At 38.7% G+C, this 19,961-nt stretch overlaps 1 protein-coding gene across 1 annotated transcript in view; it reads left to right on the top strand.

The window, feature by feature from the left end:
* The window catches only part of galntl6 (polypeptide N-acetylgalactosaminyltransferase like 6), a 192,109-nt gene that overhangs the window by 167,329 nt on the left and 4,819 nt on the right, over window positions 1-19,961 (top strand). Inside the window, exons 7-10 of the mRNA XM_026260582.1 lie at window positions 1,707-1,890; window positions 13,771-13,888; window positions 15,761-15,868; window positions 17,318-17,539. Of these exons, the coding sequence (XP_026116367.1) occupies window positions 1,707-1,890; window positions 13,771-13,888; window positions 15,761-15,868; window positions 17,318-17,539 (632 nt within the window). The remainder of the gene's footprint in view (window positions 1-1,706; window positions 1,891-13,770; window positions 13,889-15,760; window positions 15,869-17,317; window positions 17,540-19,961) is intronic.

Here is a 19,961-nt window from a genome sequence, read left to right as displayed (position 1 = left end):
AACTTATTGAATATGCATTTGTAGGGGTTTCTCTTTCAGAGGCAAAATTTATGGGAGGAAAGTATTAAAATGAATCACGCAACTCGATTTACTAACATTTGCACTCATCAAATTACTGGTATTTGTGCCATTTTTTAACGCCCAAAAAAGTTTTCTTAAACTATTTTGTGCCTTTGTTGTAAGTAGGTCATTGCACCTGATGAGCATCAGTTCTGCTTATTTGCAACCACGCTAATTGGCGCTGCGCTTGGTATATTGCATTGATCGATATGTAAATATTGCGTCTGTGTTATTTTTTTTTATTTATTTTTTTTAATTGTCAGTAAATCACCCACGGAGATTTCCCTGTTATGGAATTGCACTTTTGCATTAATTTGCCCTGTTTAGTAAATCTGGCCCTTAGACTTTAAATCTTAAACTATGACATTTCATAATAAAAATATAAAAATATGATTTTTTGCATTTAATGTATTAAACCTATTATTATCTAAACAACAGTGAAATAAGGAGTTTCAATATTTATTGTGTAAAAAATATAAAATATCAGTTTTTCAGGAAATATGAAAGTGTGAAGTGTCAGTGAAGCACTTGAGATGAAACAAGTTGTGATGTGTGAAAATATAGAAAATATTTTGTGTGTAAATCTTTTTCCTTTCAGGCTGCAAATTTTGCTGAATTATTCAACATCCTGTCTTAAATATTATTTTAGGTATTTAAGACACTTTTCAAATATTGCTGTTAGCAAGACAAAAGTGTTCAGAATGTCATTTCCATCAAAGAATGTTAATTAACGCATAATTTGAGATGGGGTGGAAATTATGCCGTGGTGGGAATTTTCATTACTTTCCGGGGGGAAATAGAAATCATTCTAATATGGTGAATTGCTGCTCAAGAAACATTTCCTGTAATTATTGATGAAAACTGTTGTGCTATTTCATAATTATTTGATGAATAGAAAAAAAAATGCTGTTTGGAAGACAAATACAAATATCCTTACTGTCATTTTTCATAAATTTAATGCAGCCATGCTGAATAAAAATTTATATATAGCTCAAACAGCAAAGCATAGTTCTATAGCAATGCCAAAGTCAGGTTTTATTCCCAAATAATACATAGATTATCTAGATAAAATATCTAATTTATATGCAATGTAAGTTGCCTTGGATAAAAACCAAGCTCATAAAAGTCTAGTAAAGTGTGTTTTAAGAGACTTAATTTTCTAAAAATAAAATGATCATCCATCAGGAATTATCACTGTGAATATGATCACGCTGTTCCAGGTCTGTTCCCTCTCTTTTGCTTTTTCTCTGCGATCTCCATGGTCCAGTAGTGTAGTGGTGTTGAGGGAGAGTCTGGGCGACAGATCTGGGACGGCTTAGCGGCTGCTGACTGACAGAGATAGAGTTAAGGGCCGAGGGTCCTTTCTGCTCGGCCCTCCATGGAGCAAACCTACTTTGAAGCGCTGTAATTGTTTCTAATCGCCAGGCGGCTGTGGCGGCTTTAAATTTCACAGGGTCGCCACACTCAGCCAAGCAGAGCGAAGGAGAGCAAGTGATCCAGGAGAGGAGGGAGAGTCCTGAGAGGCACCACCTCCACTTTCTTTTCGTTCCTCCTCTTCTCCACGCTGTGTTTGTGAAGAGACTTGGTAGATTTCTAGCTTTACTTAACTTTTCTTCTCCTTTTCTCACCTTGCCTTCTGCCTGCAGACCAGATCGCACAGAACCCCAAAACCATTGTGTGTCCCATGATAGACGTGATTGACCATAACCACTTTGGATATGAGGCACAGGCGGGGGATGCCATGAGAGGAGCCTTTGACTGGGAGATGTACTATAAACGCATTCCCATCCCATCAGAGCTACAAGGAGCAGACCCCAGCAACCCATACGAGTGAGTGAAATCAGTCTTACACTGTTAATTACTAGTGTAAATAAAGTCTCTTATACTCCCCAAGAGGCCAAAGAAAGAGTTAATTTTACCTGAAATTATTTATAAAAATGTATGTTTTTACAAATAATAGACACAATATGAGACCCATTAAGATTCAAGTGCATCAGGGAAGCAAGTCTGTCTAGCAAGTTCACATAGATAAATACAATACAAAGAAAAATAAGTAGTTTGTAATATTATAATATTAAATAGTATTTCAATTGTAAGGTTGGAACGGTACACAGATGTTACGGTTCGGTACATACCATTGTTCGGGGGTCAGGGTTCATACTATTTCGGTACAACGGAAAAAAAATCTACTATGCTTGGTTTATTTTCATTTAATTTGAACAGACGGTTGTACAATTTTTTTTATTTTTTATTTTATTTATTTTTTTATTCCACCTAGATGTGAAAGTAGCTACTATATTAAAATATTATTACATCATTTTAAATGTATCTAATCTAAAGTTTGAGATACAGAAACACAAATGTAACATATTGTTCCAAATCACTAATCCTAAAACAGATACCGGTATGTCTTGATAATTATATTTTTTTTTTACCAGCTTTTCTACGACAGCTCATGTCAATCTATGTTTCTGAGTTTAGTATTTGTGATCTTCAGCATCACAAGCAGTAGAGCAGCTTTTACTAAAATGTTTTTATCTGTTTATTTTTTGTCTGATGTACCCTTCAAGTCATCTACAGTTAATCAGAAATGTGTTTCTTCTAATGCTGATTATACTAGATATGGCCATTATTGCAATAATTCCCTCTGAATTAAATTAAAAACAGTGGGTGAAAAACTCACACACCAAGCAGCTTCCTCTCAAACTGAGACAATTTGAGTAAATTGAAGCAATTTGAGAAATACTGAATCTGTTATTTTATAACTAGATTTAGTTTGATTTGAGACATTTGATGCAGTCTAATGGGTAAACAATTAGTTATTTTCTCAGAAAGTTCAAGTGATATGAGCAGAGAAAGAAATCAATTTCTCTCTGGAGTCTTTGTACTGTAATGTATATGTTCCGCTGTAAGTGTCCTCCACATAAATTGCCTCACACATTCTATTTTGATCTCTATCCTTAAAATTGTATAATGATTTACTGCCAGGAAAAAAAATGGTCATAACTATAGCCATAGTCTAATAGTCATAAATTCATATGTGTGTTCATTGTTTTAACCAAACAAAATTGAAATCTCGTGTATGTGTGTGTGCATGTTTTTTTGGTCCCCTATCACATCACAGCACGTTGCACCCCAGACTAGCCATACCAGGCATTAAGCTGTGGATTAATTTTTGGGGTGGATATGAGGTCTTGAGAAAATCAGCTTTCCTGAGTGTGGCAGAGTGTGTGTTTGTGTTTATATGTGCAGGCGCACTGCGTCTCCTCTGCAGAAGTCTGAGTGAAGACTCTCTCTCACTCACTTATGTACACTAACACAAAAACACACTCTTAAACAGTCTTACAACCAGCCTTTCATGACTGCTGCTGCACACATGTGGATTAGAATGTTAACATTAGTGGGATGCTGCAGGGCTTTATCCACAGACCTCTGTGACTTTCTGTGGACTCCAGACCTCTCCCTCCCCTCGGGTTGCTGGTTCTTCTGTATGCTGTGCCCAGTACGGCCCACTGTAGTTCATCCAGCATCCCACTCCTCCTCCAAGGCCTGAGGGCAAGTCATATTTTCTGCAGTCAATGGCTCAACCCATGCCCACCTGTCAGGGATCAAGCACACCTCTGTATATCTGTTCCACTCTGCCGGGCTGTCAGCATTACTGACTACATGCAACCAGCGTGTGCCTAGAACATTAGATAGGAAGACAGAAAACTTCCTCTTTGTCCATTTTTAGCTAAATTACAAATTAAATTTGAAAAGTTGTGAGAAAAAAAAACATACTTACACCCCTGAACATTATTATTAATAATAATTACAGATACAGACATAAAGGGGTCAGACAAAATAATGTGAAGACCTGGGAAATAAGCATTATATCTTAATTATGTTGATTTGCCATCATTTGCCCTTAATGCAGCTTCCAACCATCTAATAAACAATTCATACCTTTTGACTAATAATAATAAATAATAATTTATAACAAAGTAATTAAGTAAAAATGTAAATGTACTTGAAAATCCTGATACTGATAATCCTATTTTTTTTTTTTTTTTTTTTTTTAGAATAGTGAAAATGATATTAATCAAAATCCATGTCTCAACACTTTAAACATTATCTAAGGGGTTTTATGTATTTGATCTGAAGTAAAAGTAATGAACAAAAAATCTGAGTGTAAGATCTAGGGATTTGATTTCTCTAGTAAGTTCTATTCATTTTGTGATTTGTCATTTGGCAAGATGCTTATGAAAAATCAAAGCTGGGGAAATGCATACAAAAAAATCAATGCAGAAAGTAATATTCTTCATATTTTCTTTAATACAGTCTGAGTACTAGGAGACATTTCTCGTAGATGCCGGTCTCTGAGGGGAATTAAGAGGGATAGTTACAGCTGGATGCAAAGACAGTGTGATCCTAGAGTTCAATTCGGTGAGAGAAATACATCTACGTCCAGTGTTTTTATTTCACACCATGCCACCAATAAAACTCAACTCCCACCGGCTCACATTTTACTCTGACCTGCATATCTGTGCTCCCATTCTCACTCTCTTTGTGTCTCTCACAGGAAGGGCAGCCGAAATGTTTGCTGTGAAACATTACTCAGGAATGTGACACTAAACCCTCAAACATTTCAGTGGGTTTTTATAAATTCGATCCGTTCTGCAGACCCAGGCCTGTTTGATGCGTACAGTGCAAACCACAACAGAGATTTGTTGCCTTCCATTCCATGCATGTACTGTCACAAACCGTTCTGTTTAACTCTGTCTGGTGTACCAGCTAGTCCTAAGTCCCCCGTATGCTGTTTATCTTCCCCTTCAATTCTCTGCGAAAAGTCCCCCTACAGTACATAACATCTGCCTAAAGCAGTTAACAAGCCAAAGTTAAGCTGACGTGTCTCTCCTCGTGCACTCAAGCCTCTCGCGTGGGCTAAGACTCTTCCGTCAGAGCCGTGTTGCTAGAGGGGTGACGTCTCCTCTGCCAATTTGCTAACTTTACTTCTGAAGGAGCAGGCTGAGGCATTTTTATAAGGGTGGAAAAGAAACATAGGATGGGAAGACAAAATGCATCCGCACCCTTTTTGCTCTCCGTGAGACATCTGCACTAAAAGAGAGATGCGGAAAACTTTGCGACGTGATGGGTACGTAATGAGCCTCTCCTGCGAGCCGCCCTCGACCGTGGAACAGAATCCTTCTGGCTTTCGAAATCCCCCATCCTTTTATTTTAATACTTTATTACCTCTTGCCTCGACTGTTGGCTGAGCAACCTAGACTGGCACATTCGCATGTGTGAAGCGTACGCAGCTAAGAAGCCTTAATATAGATCTTACCGCCTGTTACAAGATGAAAGCGGGTCCTCTATCTGGATCACAGCTCATTTGTGCAATGACTGATCCACTGAGAAGTCAGAGCTTTCTTCCCTGACTTCTCTCTGATTGATTGAGAGAAGAAGAAAGAGTAGTAAACCCAGCGTCTCGGCGTTAATGGAAGTGCGGCGAATGATTCACCTTGCTACCTTGTGACATGCGTTAGCTGTTGGGTTAAATTACATTATAACCCCAGTCTGTGAATCTGTGCCAACCTACAGGGAACTTTGAGCTGAAGTTGTATCCTTGTCCCCACATCGCCCCCTTCTGGCCAGGATGAGAACTCACAGTCAATGGCAGGAGATGATAACAGCAGGATCCTATTTCCATATATTACAGACCTTATTAGCCCCTTTATTCATTAGAGATGGCTTTCTATAATGGGGTCGCATTGTCCCCAATCTTCCGCCTTTCTCTGAGGAGGAAATTAATAATGAATTCATGGTGTACATATGCTTTAATAGTGATTCACGGCCTTGCCTTTAACACGTGTGCCCTTGCTTGGCGTGTACAACACCTTGAACTCACAAAAATGTGCAAATGTATGAAGTTTTCTCTCCAGGTGTTATGGGATTCCTGGAAAGTATAATAGATGACAATGGACTCAATCCTTTCTCCCGCCTACCATCTCTGTCTCTTTCTGTGTCTCTCACACTTTATGCATACTCTGACCTTGACTTCAAAGAAGTACATTGGAAATGATTTCCCACTACAAATCTCTTCTAAGTCCCCCACTGTTTCCGGTGACTTTAACCATTTAATATGCAGCTGCACAATAGGACTCAGAAAGAGATGATTATGCCGGAAATCGCTCCCCTCCCACCCACCATTCAAGCAAGATTGGACATTTCCAAATTGAGGTCTTTTCTACTGAGAATGGAAATCTTTCTGCTGAATTTGCCAGGGACGGGAGTAAATAGTGGATTTATATTTATGGAAATCACAGGGACAGCGGGGATGATGGGGGAAAGAGAGAAAGAGAAAAGAAAAGCTGATGAGCTCTTCAGCCTGTGTCCTCCTTGCTCCACAAAGACATTTAAGCTTCATAAATGTTGTATTTGGGGAGAACTTAATTGGATTTATGTTGCTCAGGCCTTGAATGCAAATTGTGATTGGCAACTGCATGGCTGGCACTTTTTCCATGATTGAAAAGAAAAGGGGTGTGGGGGGATGATGTCCAGCATGAAGGTGATGCAAAAACGTTGTTTTCGTTTTCTTCTTTTTCTGTCACAAATGCTTTGAATTAGGAATGGGTCATGAAGGTTGGCTAGATTTTCTTATATAATTTAAGTGGGGTTTTTTTTGTGTGTGTTTATTTTACCATTAGATATTTTCAGTGGTAGTGTTTTAATTAGCACATTTACTATAGTGCTACAGCCATACACATTTAAACAAATATTTTAGGAAGTTTGTTTTAGTTTCTTACGTGGAGTTAAAATCAATCAATTTCTTTTTTTTTTTATGCATCTTAAGTGAGTATTAGAGAAGATTGTATGAAAGGCTCACCAAGGCTGCATTTATTTGATCAAAAATACCATAAAAACAAAGCAAAATGTAAAACATTTGAGCTGTTTTCTGTGTAAATATATTTTAACGTAATTTATTCCTGTGATAGTTGATATTTTTCAGAGATGACCTTGCAGAAATCATTCTAATATGCTGATTTCCTGCAAAAAAAAGAAAATCATCAGTTTAATTTTTCATTATCATCAATGTTGTAAACAGTTGTGCTGTTTAATATTTATTTAACAAAAATAATAAACAATGAACATATGTCTATGTAGAAATCAGTAATATAATTGACTGATCTAGATTATTAAATGCTGTAAACATTATTATTCATTGTTAGTCTATGATACCGAATGCTTTGGCTAATATTAACAAACTAAAGCTTATAGTAAAGTATTTTCCAAAAATACGTTGTTTTGCACATCCTTACTCTGAATGTATGTCAGGAGAGACAGGGATCGATGCCAGCTGCTCTTAGGGGCTTTCTCTGAGGGGCTGTCTCCAACCAGCCTGAACAAATGATTAGTTATATTAGAATGAGCACAAAGCAAACAGACCCTTTAACTTAGAGCCCATCCACAGAGGACAGACACGTGGAGCCACATAAACTGACAGCACATTTAGCTGGAATACAATGCACAAACTATATTAATTCCTCTCTCTAGTTCTCTCAGAATCATTACCGTAAGTCTAGGGAGCAAACATCATTGTGAATCTATATGTAAATACCTCTCTCTCCCCTGAGGTCTGTTTCCAGAGATTATGGTAGTTAATTGAGGAATAACACAAATAGTCTAAAAAGAGCCTAGTCACAAGACATACTCTCTAAAAATGGCAATTGTGGCAGAGTTTACAGAGTCACCTGCACCAATTACCCTTAGTGTTGCTTTTTATTAGCCCCAGTGGAATCAGCAGACCACCAAGAGGGCTTGTCAACATGGGGCTTGCATGTCCTCAGGGAGTCGTTCCGTGTGTGTGTGTGTGTCTGTGTGTGCTTGTGTATTTAGGTCGCTGTGCTGAATGGTAATAGAAATGAGAGCAGTATTAGAATGGCCAGTGTGCGAGAAGGTGATGAATGCTAATGAGTTTGAAACAGGGCTGAGAGGTCGAGACCCCACTGAGTCCCTCAAGACCTTGAGAAAAAACTACCCCAGAGAGTGACCTACATACAGACGAAAGAAGAGTCTGTGTGTGTTTGTGTGTGCTTGTTTTGCACCTAATGTTTAGAGAATAGGCAACAGCAATTCCCTGTCTTCACTCAGAGCGTTCTATAATCACGCTCCATCCATTCTGAGTTTTCCATTTCTCGTTTAAGTTTGTTTGATTGGTTGGTTGGTTGGTTTTTCTGCCACATCTGGCTGCAAGATTCTTGATTTTTCTTCTAGTTTGTATGATTTTTATGAGTATTTTTCAATAGAATACGCTAACTTAACCAGAATAAACACAATAAAGTATTAAGCAGTAAAAGGTAGCATTGTTTTGGTCGGACCCAGCCAAGATTCATTATATTTTGTTGGTCACATGTTTTAAATTCCAAACAGAATGTTTAAAATGAAGGCAATCCAGAAATGCTGCCTTGTTTCTTTCTTGTTTTCTCAAAGATACTTAGGCCATGAAGGTTTGTCTAAGTCTATTATCTAAATATGTCATTTTATTTATTGAATTTAAAAGAATTTAAGCAGAAGACATTTTCGGCAGTACTGTTTAATTAATGTGCTGACACTTTTATGCTTTAACTCTTAGACAGTTGGTTTCCATTTCTTGGTAGTAATACTCCTCTTGTATTTTGGACATCCAAAATGGCTGAGGAGAAACTGATTGTAGAAGTTTGGAAACAGATATTTCATAGCAAATCCCTTAAGTTCCTTAAGGAAAACCTTGAAAATCATCAAACCTGATTAAGCATCAAAAGACATGAAAATACAATGTAAGTGTTCTTTGTTTTATACTGAGTGCTGTGTTTTGTGATTGATTGTTTTCCACCACACCCTCTTTTTACTTTCAGCATGAAAAGACCTTGTCGCTGGAATTGTGTCATATCGTGACTGGTCAGGATTTTATTTACATGTGTTATAGTTCACCCACATATAAAAATGTTGGCATCATTTAATTACCATTGTATCACACCAAGCCATTTCTTTGTAACGTGTGACATAAATAAAATATTTTGAGAAATTTTTCAGTGTTTCCATAAAGTGGAAAGTGACCAAAATGTTTTGGCTTCCAATATTCTTCAAAAAACTCTTCTGTCCTCCAGATGAAAAGCAAAAAAAAAATAGGTAAATAATGACAGTATTCAAAGACTTCATTTGCAAAACTATTAACTGCAAATAACTTTTTTTTTTTTTTTGTATTATTGTTTTATTGTGCATTCCAAGTAATATCAATCAAACTCCTCTCAGCTAGCACGTCTTTTCAAAGTGAAAATTTTATTAATTCGTCAAGCTTGTTGAAATTACCCATCTTCTAACACTTTTAGTCAGCTTTGACGAAACTCGTGTCTTTTCAAAGTGACTGATAGTCTTGTCACCTGACCTGAATACAGCACGCTGAATGGACTTATCACCTTCTGTTCACAAACAACAAGGGCTCTTTTTGGCTTCTGCAGTTAAACGTGAACTCACGATGCCTTGAAAATGGACAATACCAGCTTTTTTGACAAAACGTGTTTAAGGTTCAGATCACACCATATCATAATGTTTATCGGCTACATGTATATCGTTATATGTTCTCGGTATGTCATTAAAGAAACACTTTATAATTTCTTGACATATCTTTTTGCTCTTTTTAAATTCTACAATGCATTATTACTTTCAGTCACAAATTTTCAGATAACAAAAGAATCTGTTGTTTTTATCTTTCTGTGATTCTGAAGTCCCATTTTTGGTAAAGTTGTTTTGTTGTTTTGTTTTCTGATTAAACTTGTCATTTCCATCTTGCTTCCAAAATGCTAATAGTATTAAAACACTTCTGCCTAACAGTCTGCTAACACATTGTGCCTGTGTTGCAGAGTGAGAACACACAACATTCTGACATTCCAGTTTAAAATCCCTCCTTGCTCCAGGCAAAATCACACAGATCCCCTCCATGTTCGTTTTCACTTCACATTGCCTCACAGGAAGGGCTCATCTTGTTAGATTTACACTTAGCTAGGGGGTCAACATCCAGGAGGGACCCCCTGTTTCAGTCTCTCTCTCGTTTTCCTCTCTTTTCTTCTGTAGTAAGGTATTTGACCTGGTGGTATGCTCCAGTGGTGCAGAGCACTCCTGATGAGAGGTTTCTCTACTTCCTTCACCTGCCTTTCCGTCAAACATACTAACACTCCACCACATCGATCCACACTCTCCCCTCAGACTGAGGCCTAAATAGCCAATCAATACGGTCACCGCAGCTGTTCCTGCACATGCATGGCAGCCTCACCACGCAAGCAGCCCCTGAAGTAATCAGCTCGCTCCTCTGTGACTGAATAAGAGACAGAATGTTGAAAAACAGACACATCCTAAATGGAGCGTGCCATTGTGCATGCATGAACGCACTGGGAGACGAGAACGAGCAAATACAATCAAGAGCCATAGCTATGGCCAGAGCCGTCACAGAAACTTGTCAAGTTGTCAAAGCTCCCCTGAGCCTGTTGATCGGTCGCTCCAATCATCCCCATCGCTGATTCTTGCCTCTCCTGATGTCTAAGTGATTCTATTTCTTTCCACCTGAGTCTCCAAGCTGGGTGCTCAGCTGATCAAATAAACCATTGATGAACCCCATAGCCAATGAGCTGGCTAAGCACCCACAAAGTCCATCGTCTGCAAGAGCCAAAACACAAATGTCCATTTCAGGATGGCGTGTTCCACAACGTCACTAAATCTGCTGGAGCTGGTGTTACTGGTGGTGGAAGGGAAAAAAACAACACCGTAATTTCTCCAGTGGAGTTCTTGTTCCTCCATTAGCTGTCTTAATTGAGTAGTTATATATCACTGTTATATTTCAGCACCTTATTAAATCGTAAGGAAGCAGGCCAGAGAGTATTACGTAAGAGTAAATTGATTTTGGCGCCGCGCTGCTCATCTACTTTGGCCGTCTGTACACAAACCCATTCCTCCAATTATTGTTTATGGCTTGCCTTTCTGTCTTTGCTCTCTTGCTCATTCTCATTCATTCTCCTCTCCACTTCATGTGTTTAGCCATCCATAATATTTTTGACTAAATGACACAGAACCCAGCAATTTGCACTTTTCATCCTTGTTAAATGCTGACCATGTGGTTTCCACCAGATCCTCTGCACTTGGTGGTCACATAATTATTTAATTTTAATTGGAGAAAACAAATCAGCCTGATATATCAGTATGTATTTGTAGGTCAATCCGTCTGTTGTTTTATTGTTTTGTCTTTGATGAAAGATGATATTAAGCCTTCTTATCAAAACCTTTTTATAAGAATAAAACCTTTTTATAATTTTACTCAGATGTACAGGTTTACAAAAAAATATATCTAACTTTTTTTAATATTTGAAATTGTTCCATAGAAATGGTTTTATGATGGGAACAGTGAATATGCCAGTCTGTCAGTCTGTTTTTGACATTGGTTTGGTTTATTGAAACATGACTCAGTAAAATAATTTCTGTGATGGATTAAGAGAGCAATTTTGGCACAGCAACTCAAAAACTTTGGGTCAGTAATAAAAGAAATTAATACTTTTATTAATCAAGGATGCATTACATTCATCAACACAACAGTGAAGACGTTGTATTTGAAACAAAAATATTTCTATTTAAAATAAATGCTGTTGTTTTGTACTTTATAATATAATCATTATATAATCCTGAAGGTATCATGGCTTCCACAAAAATATTAAGCTTTCAACATAATAATTAATGTTCCTTCATCAGCAATATTAGATTTATTTCTGAAGGGTCATGAGACACTGAACACTTGAGTAGTGGCTGCTGAAAATTCAGCTTTGACATAATAAAAATAAATAATATTTTTGAATATATTACTGTAGAAAAGAGTTCACAAAACCTGTATTCAAATTTTATTACTGTATTTTTTATCAAATAAATACAGCCTTGCATAAGAGACTTACAAACTCACAAACTTTTCAACAGTTGTCTATATCGGTCTATTTTTAGTAATAGTTTTGCCTAAATTTGTGAGACTAATCTTTGTCGATTTCACTGACAGTGTAAAGGCCACCCATGATGAATAAATGAGCCCTGCATCACCCGCACCACCATCACCAATGACGGATGAAATGTCTGCCCATGGATCATCTTACCCCCCATGCTCAAAATACTGAATAAATAAATCCACCACAAATCCTCTCTCAACCCAGGGCTCTCTGTCATCTGTGCAGTGTGCAAGTGCAGTATATGCATAACCATAATCCCAAAACATGCTGTCATTCCAGCCCTCGCATTACCATATTTCATCCCACATGCTCTATTAAAAGATTGCACTACTTACACCAACAGACACTCTGTACTGCTTCATGTCTGCTTTAGCCAAGTCTCGGGATTCGAACGCCACTAAACAACTGGCGAGATCCATTAAATCCATCAGTATCCCCTCTCAAACCCCATTGGCATGCTTAAGCCTCGTAAGTACATGTGATATAACAACTGAATGCAAGTTTTGGAAGCACAGTAAGCATTAATGAAAACAGCACAATGAGGATAACAAATAACTCATCTGCATGTTTGGTTGACATCTGCTTAACCACAGTCCTCTCTCACTTTGATCTGCCTTGAATTGGCCACTAAATCTCACTTTTTCAGATAAGTGATTTTGACTGGACAGTGAGCCTGATCATGTCAGTGAGCAGAATTCATCTTCCAGCTTATGTCAGATTCTACCATCAGAGACTGTTTGCAGATGTAGATTATGATTCAGCTTTCAAAACACAGAAGACTGGAGAGATGCATGAAAGTAAAATGAGCTTATTAATATATGCTCTGATGGATCCATGTGTTATATTCTCTGCTTCTGTACAGTAATGAATCTATCTATTAATATAACTGTTGACTTTTTAATATATTTTAAAATGTAATTTATTTCTGTGGTGGCAAAGCTATCTGTCGGTCATCTGTAGCTCTAAGGGCTATAAACTTTCAAAGTTCAAGGATTAAACAACATTTTTCAAGGTTTGACAAATTTTGCTGATTCAATTTTTTTTATACGTGTTGCTTTCAATTGTATTTTCAATTTAAATTCCTTTACATTCAAATGACAATTCTGCAACCTATTGGCTACCCTCAGTTCAGCTCCAATTCAACTGAATTATGGTTTTAATTGGAAATCAATGACAGGTATTTGCCAAGATGAGGCTGACAGAAAATATAACCAATATGGACAGCTTTTACACTATTTATGTCAATTTAAGCAGCATTATTCTGGTACATACTCTCTGTCTGTGCATTGTTGGATTCGTCTTTGAAGTTACACAACTTATTGTGAGTCATGTACATATGATACATTTTGACCTGCTGACTAGTCCATTACTTTCCTGTACCAGTTTGCTGATAATAGTAGCCATGCAAGCCCTAGTGTATCCACCTACTCATCAATATAGATTTTTTTTTTCTTATTTACATTTATTGATTTATTCAGTATAACTTAAAGCCATTTGCAAGTGAAAAATAATACTACACAAGTGATTCATAATAAGAATTTTTTAATACATTTATATTAAGTAACTGTTCCACCCTGAGTTTCTCCAGGGGTTATTTGACCTTAATTTGTGGTCCTTCCTTCACGCTGTCCTTCAGGTTCTTTTAAGACTTTATCTAATAAATGCAGTATGAATTCTAAAAAATGGCTGAGCATATTGCTCATTCTGCTTCCCGCAGGTCTCCTGTGATGGCCGGAGGCTTGTTTGCTGTAAACCGACAGTGGTTCTGGGAACTGGGAGGATATGACACAGGCCTTGAGATCTGGGGTGGTGAGCAGTTTGAAATATCCTTCAAGGTGAGTTAAAGCATCTGGGTTGATTCTGCTTTGCAATTCACAAATAATACATCAACTCTCACAGACCTTAGGAAGGCTTCTTCCTGTCGTTGGACATTTAGACCAAAATAATCAAAACAAGAGGACAAGAGCACAAGAGGACCCATTCAAATTAGACACACCCTCCAAAACCACATCCAATAGCTCCTGATCCACTGCAAACTCTGAAGCACTCTGTCTGTCTGTGTAGACAATCTTTTCTCATTCTTTTCAACAATAAAGCCAGAAAAAGTTCGGACGGCAAAGGTTATTTTCTTCACTGTGTAACTAAGCGAAGCCTCAAAGCCAAAAGTGCACCAGTCGGCCAAAATAATGCGGTGAAGATAGCGGAGCTGTGAGTCTGTGCGTGTGTTTTTTTTTTTGTGTGTGTTTAGACAGCCTAGACTGCTGAAACTAATTAGATTGTGTGATCCAGTGATTGGCTGTGGCTCTGAAGTGATTCGGTTTTGATTAGCAGGGCCAAAACTGGCGTCGATGGATGTGAGGAAGTGTTCTATTTATCAGTTCTGACATACCTGCCACCCCAGTCTTTTTCATTAGACTCTCAATTGTGCTGGCACTGAACTTTGTTATTGGAACACCATCCTCTGCGCCTCTCTAGTAACTATGGCAACCGTAAAAATAGTTTAGAGGCTAAACCGTCTGTTTGACAGGTTTTTTTTATTTTTTATTATTTTTATTTCCTTTAATGCACAGTATTTGCTTGTTGCTATTTATCATGAAGTTATACAGTTCATATTTGACCTTGACATATGGTCATTAAAATACTCAAATTTAAAACCCTGTTACACTGTAACACCATGTCTCCATTCTTGCAACTACAAACTGAAATAAAAGCCGAGGCTGATTGGGCCTGGCATCATCCTGTTGATTGGTTGCCTGCCACACTCTGTCCAAGTTTCATCCATCTGTTCAATGTAGGCAGCTTTCTAAATGCAATTCAAGTCATCTTAATATCTAAAGTCCTGCCATGGCTGCCTCCCTTCATGCATTATAATAAAAGAGGCTGTGAAAATTTTTTGAAAATGATTTCTGAAACTCTTATTTGTTACATGGCTTCCTCATTTATCCTCAAATGAGGGATCGGCAGGGGCTTTTTCTTGCTCGCTTTGTAGCACTGATGTTTCAAACGATTCTCTCCCCATAACGATGGGGTCTGTGAAGTTAGCTTGACCGCTAACCCGCCGCCTGGCAGGAGAGATAGCTCTGTGCAGTTTGATATCTGCAGACAGCTCTCTCGAGCCCAGCGGGTGAACGAGGAAGAGAGAAACCATCAGACTCAACTTGTCCAAGAAGAAGCCCCCCTCCCCCCTGCCTTCTCACCTCCCTCTGTGTGTCAGTGGCCCTGGCCGCGTCCACACTCCACCATGCCTAAGCCAATACTCGATACCGACAGGCACATCAAAGCCTTGGCCTTAGCAGAACAGAAAGAGAGATATGGGAAGGGAAGCATATTGAATGCTCTGCTTTCTTTCTTTATCTCTCTTTTCTTTTGGTTTAAAGAGGAAAAGTAGAGACACAAGCATGAGGCAGTTGGAAAACTCTAGTTCTTTCCTTCAGCGGATGCCAGTCGATACGTAATTGGAGCCCACGGCGAGGACATTGCTTGTTGCTGGTATGATGTGGAAGCGTAGCAATATTTCTAGCTAGTCTGTCCACATATTCCCACTGAGACCTTCTCAGACTGCCTGTGCTGGAGCTCACAAGGATGTGATACATGAGGCTTTTTGAGCTTTTTCAGCTGTCTGAGAGAATGAAGGATGGAGACAACTCTGCATGTACTGTGATGTAGTATAAATGTTTGAGAATGTGTGTGCGTATGTGGTTTTTCAGGTGTGGATGTGTGGAGGCAGCATGTACGATGTTCCTTGTTCGAGGGTGGGCCACATCTACAGGAAGTATGTCCCCTACAAGGTGCCTTCAGGGACCAGCCTGGCAAGAGTGAGTAGAACTTCCACTATCCTTCCAAATGAGAAAGGATAGAGTGTTTCTCTACAGTGGCCCAATTCTGCTAGTTTATAGTGCTCTAGATCCACAATGTTCCTTAGAAGATCTTATTCATATTCTGCATGCATGATAAGAGACAAATAGTATGGAGAGTACAGGTAGCACTGTGCTCTTGACAGTGTATATGTGTGTGTGTATATATATATATATATATATATATTTTTTTTTTTTTTTGCATAGAAAATGTCCCAACTATCATCAGATTTTTCTCACAAGTCCTGAAAGTAGACAAAGAGAATCCAATAAAACAAACTAGACAAAAATATTTTCTTTGTCATTTATTTATTTGGATAAATGATCCATTGTTACATATCTGTGAGTGGCAGAAGTATGTGAATCTTTGAATGTGGTATCTTGTGTGACCCTATTTTGCAGCAATAACTGCAGCTAAACGTTTCTCATAACTGCTGTTCAGTCAACATCTTGTAGAAGTCTTAGTCCATTTCTCAGTACAAAATACTACCATCACCTTGTTTCATAGATGGGACAAGTTTCGGTAGCACTTTATTTTACAGTCCTGTTCCTCATGTACATACTATGTACTTATTATAGTAATTACAATAACTATGTAATAACTAGGTACTAACCCTGAACCTACCCCTAAACCTAACCCTACCCCATGTATTTACATTGTATTACCCGAACTTTCTTAGATAAATACACTGTAAGTACACTATAAGTAAATGTAAGTACACGTACTGTAAAATAAAGTGCAACCCAAGTTTCTTTGCTGGAACGCAGAGTGTTTTTTTCTCCAAATATAACAATTCTCGTTTGAAACCACAAAACCTTTCTCCAGTTACTCTCTGACCTGTCCACGCGATCTTTAGCAAACTGCAGATGAAAAAACAATTTTCTCTTTGGAGAACAATAGCTTTTTTCTTACAAATCTGCAACACACACCATTGTTGTTCAGTGTTCATTTGTGGACTTAAGAAAATTAGCATTAGCCAATGTGAGAAAGGCCTTCAGTTGTTTAAAAGTTACACTGGGGTCCTTTGCGACCTTGTGAACTATTTCAAGTATTGCTTTTGGAGTGATCTTTGTTGGTCACCATGTATCTGACTGTGTATTTGTGGAGTTTAAACTCTTTAGAAATGGTTTTGTAACATTTTCCAGCCTGATGAGAAGAGACGACTCTATTTTTTCTAAGGAGGTTCTAAAACATGACCAGACTTTGATAGATCCCTGTTCTTTATATAAAACAGGGCAGGCACTGACACCTGAGAGTCACTGAATGAAAACACCTCTGAACAAATGGACTCTAATTTCATCTTCAAATTAACAGCTAATCCTAGAGATTCTCATACTTTTGCAATGCACATACAGATATGTTGCACTGTTCAAATGAAAATAACACATTTACCTCAATTTGTCTCATAGAACCTGAAGCGAGTGGCAGAGACATGGATGGATGAGTACACAGAGTACATCTATCAGCGTCGGCCCGAGTACCGCCACCTCTCCACCGGTGACCTGACCGCTCAGAAAGAGCTCCGCAAACACCTCAAATGTAAAGACTTCAGATGGTATATGAACACTGTGGCCTGGGACCTGCCCAAATATTACCCACCTGTGGAGCCACTGCCAGCTGCCTGGGGCGAGGTAGGTGATCAAAGACCCTGTTCAAATGTGCACATGCCTGGATGGAGCAAAATGCAGAATTTAAAAACTGGCTTTTAACCATTCTATTCATGATTTGGAATTTGAATTGGATTAGCTACATAAAGATGCTGAAATGGAACTTGAAAGGGAATGAATTAAAGTGGCTGTGAATTTATCAGGACAGTTACAGAACAGAGCAATTTGAAAAAAAAAAAAATTGTATATAGTTACAGTGGTGTATACTATGGATGGAAGGATGAGTGGATTTTTCTGTCTTTTTCCCACTTGCTTGGTTTGAGTTACGCACTAAAAACAACACAGTCGTGAATACATCTTATGTGAGACAGAGCATAGATGCCACTACAAGGTATAAGCATCCGCGTGTGTGCATATGACATAGAGTTTATGTGGAAATGTTTATTGATTTATGAGAAGCAATGCCTGGTGAGATATAACATATTTTTCATCAAAGACAAGCAGGCGGCCAATCCTCACCTAAACCCACGCTGTCTAATATACAGCGACATCACGTCGTAACCATTGTTTGCATCACTGCTTCCTAATCCATAAATAAACAGAAGATGCGTAATACATTTATTACTCAAGCTGATACAGGAAGACAGGCTATTCGGGTCATTCATTATCATCTGGGTTTCCTGTGCCAGAACAGCGGTTCTCGGGAACACGTGTGGAGAGCCGGGCCTGCCATTTCTCTCCATCTGCAGTTCTGCCATGTCTGTTATAGTGGGGGGTATTCAATATGCATGGACTGATTCCCATCTTGTGCATTTTGATGGGCCTTTTTAATCACTGCTGAATGATGTATCTCACAGACATCATGCCTTAATGAATCCCCCCGGGGGAACACCGTCTCCTTCTTTTTTCAATCCCCTGCCGCGATGTGTCAGAAATGGCAAGTAATAATTTTCAAATGTTATTAATTTCCCATCCGAATTAATTGGAGGGCTGACGCTTACGGTAAAGCATATCCATCCATCTGAGCTGCACATTCAGACTGACGTAGTAATGGAAACTATTTCAAATGTTTCAGTGGAGGCGGCCCCAAAAAGTCCATTAGCCAACAACATGCTGTCCGTTTCACTTATTGGCCCTCTCTGCATTAGCGACGTAAATTGATAGTAAAAAGGAAAGGCTGTGTGGCGTGCGGCTGGGGAACCTGCTCGGGGGAAATTTATGCATGGTAAATATCTCCTTTCCTGAGGCGAAATGATAGTAATTTGACTGTCAGGCTGATAGCTTTATACGCCACGCTCTCTAGCTGGTCTGCCAGCACAGCCACCTGTCACCCCGCCTGATGTATTGCACAATAAAAGAGCCTCATTGGACTTTCGAAGCCACCCCCATGGGCCATGATAGATATAGAGAGAGAGGGGTATAGCTAAGGAATGAATCTGGCCCTTGTTGGCATTTTCAGCAAAGGACAGGGGTCACCGTCAGCATGACCTCCAGCTGACAGGGCAGTGAAATGGGTAAGCAGGCTGTCAACAATATGCCACTCGGCCACCTGCACGTGTATATACCCTCTCTCTCTCATCCACAGCTGTTTCACTGCCTCTTTAATACACTCACTAACTTTCAATAATGCAATCAGCAGACTTTTCAGCCACTTCTATGCTCATAGCCATTGCTGTCAAAGGCTGTTATAGTGTAAATGCAGTTGTTAGGTTTCCTGTGGCTTGAGAGGAAGAAGAGAGGAGAGACCCATGCTGATTTGGTCTGATTCTGCTGCATTTTCTTCTAAAGAGCTTGTGATTACATGCACTGTTCTAGTGTCACCTTATATGCTGGAATTTATATTCCTGGTTTATTTCGTGATATTAAAATTATAAATCAAATTTTATTTCTTTTGTGCTGTGCAAAAAAAAAAAAAAGTGCTATGCCGTGAACAGGTTGTAGGCACGCTGATGATTTTACTTGAGCAGCACTTAAAATGATGCAAGAGGAAATGTTCTTGCTGTTTCATTCTAATCAGCACAACCTCCTGCTGGATTTTAGAAGAACTTTAGAAATGACGAGAACAGAGGCTTTCGAAAAGCCACAACACTGGCTTTGAGCTTCTTAAAACATACTGGAACACATTTATAGCTGCTCTGACTTCACAGAAATGGGACTTGGTAGTAAATTGCCTGCATCCAGCAGTAAATTAGATTCTAATGCATGTCTTTGTTACCGTGTTGAACAAGTCAAATAATTCATCCCCAAAACATCACTCGACGGCAGGCGCAAGGCAGGTCCAAAAGAGAGCACAAGGCTGCTAATAGACAAGAAAATGAATTAAACATGTTTTCTTTTTATAACCTCGGGAACAAAAATAAGCTTTTAAGAATAAACTGGCAAGACATGGCTTGGTGTGACCTTGCTTTTCGCTTTCATTTTGTTCCATTTGTCAGACTCGTCCTCG

This window comes from Carassius auratus, unplaced genomic scaffold (genome assembly GCF_003368295.1).
Source record: "Carassius auratus strain Wakin unplaced genomic scaffold, ASM336829v1 scaf_tig00215565, whole genome shotgun sequence".
In the NCBI taxonomy this organism is placed as follows: domain Eukaryota; kingdom Metazoa; phylum Chordata; class Actinopteri; order Cypriniformes; family Cyprinidae; genus Carassius; species Carassius auratus.
This window is presented reverse-complemented; position numbering and strand designations above follow the sequence as displayed.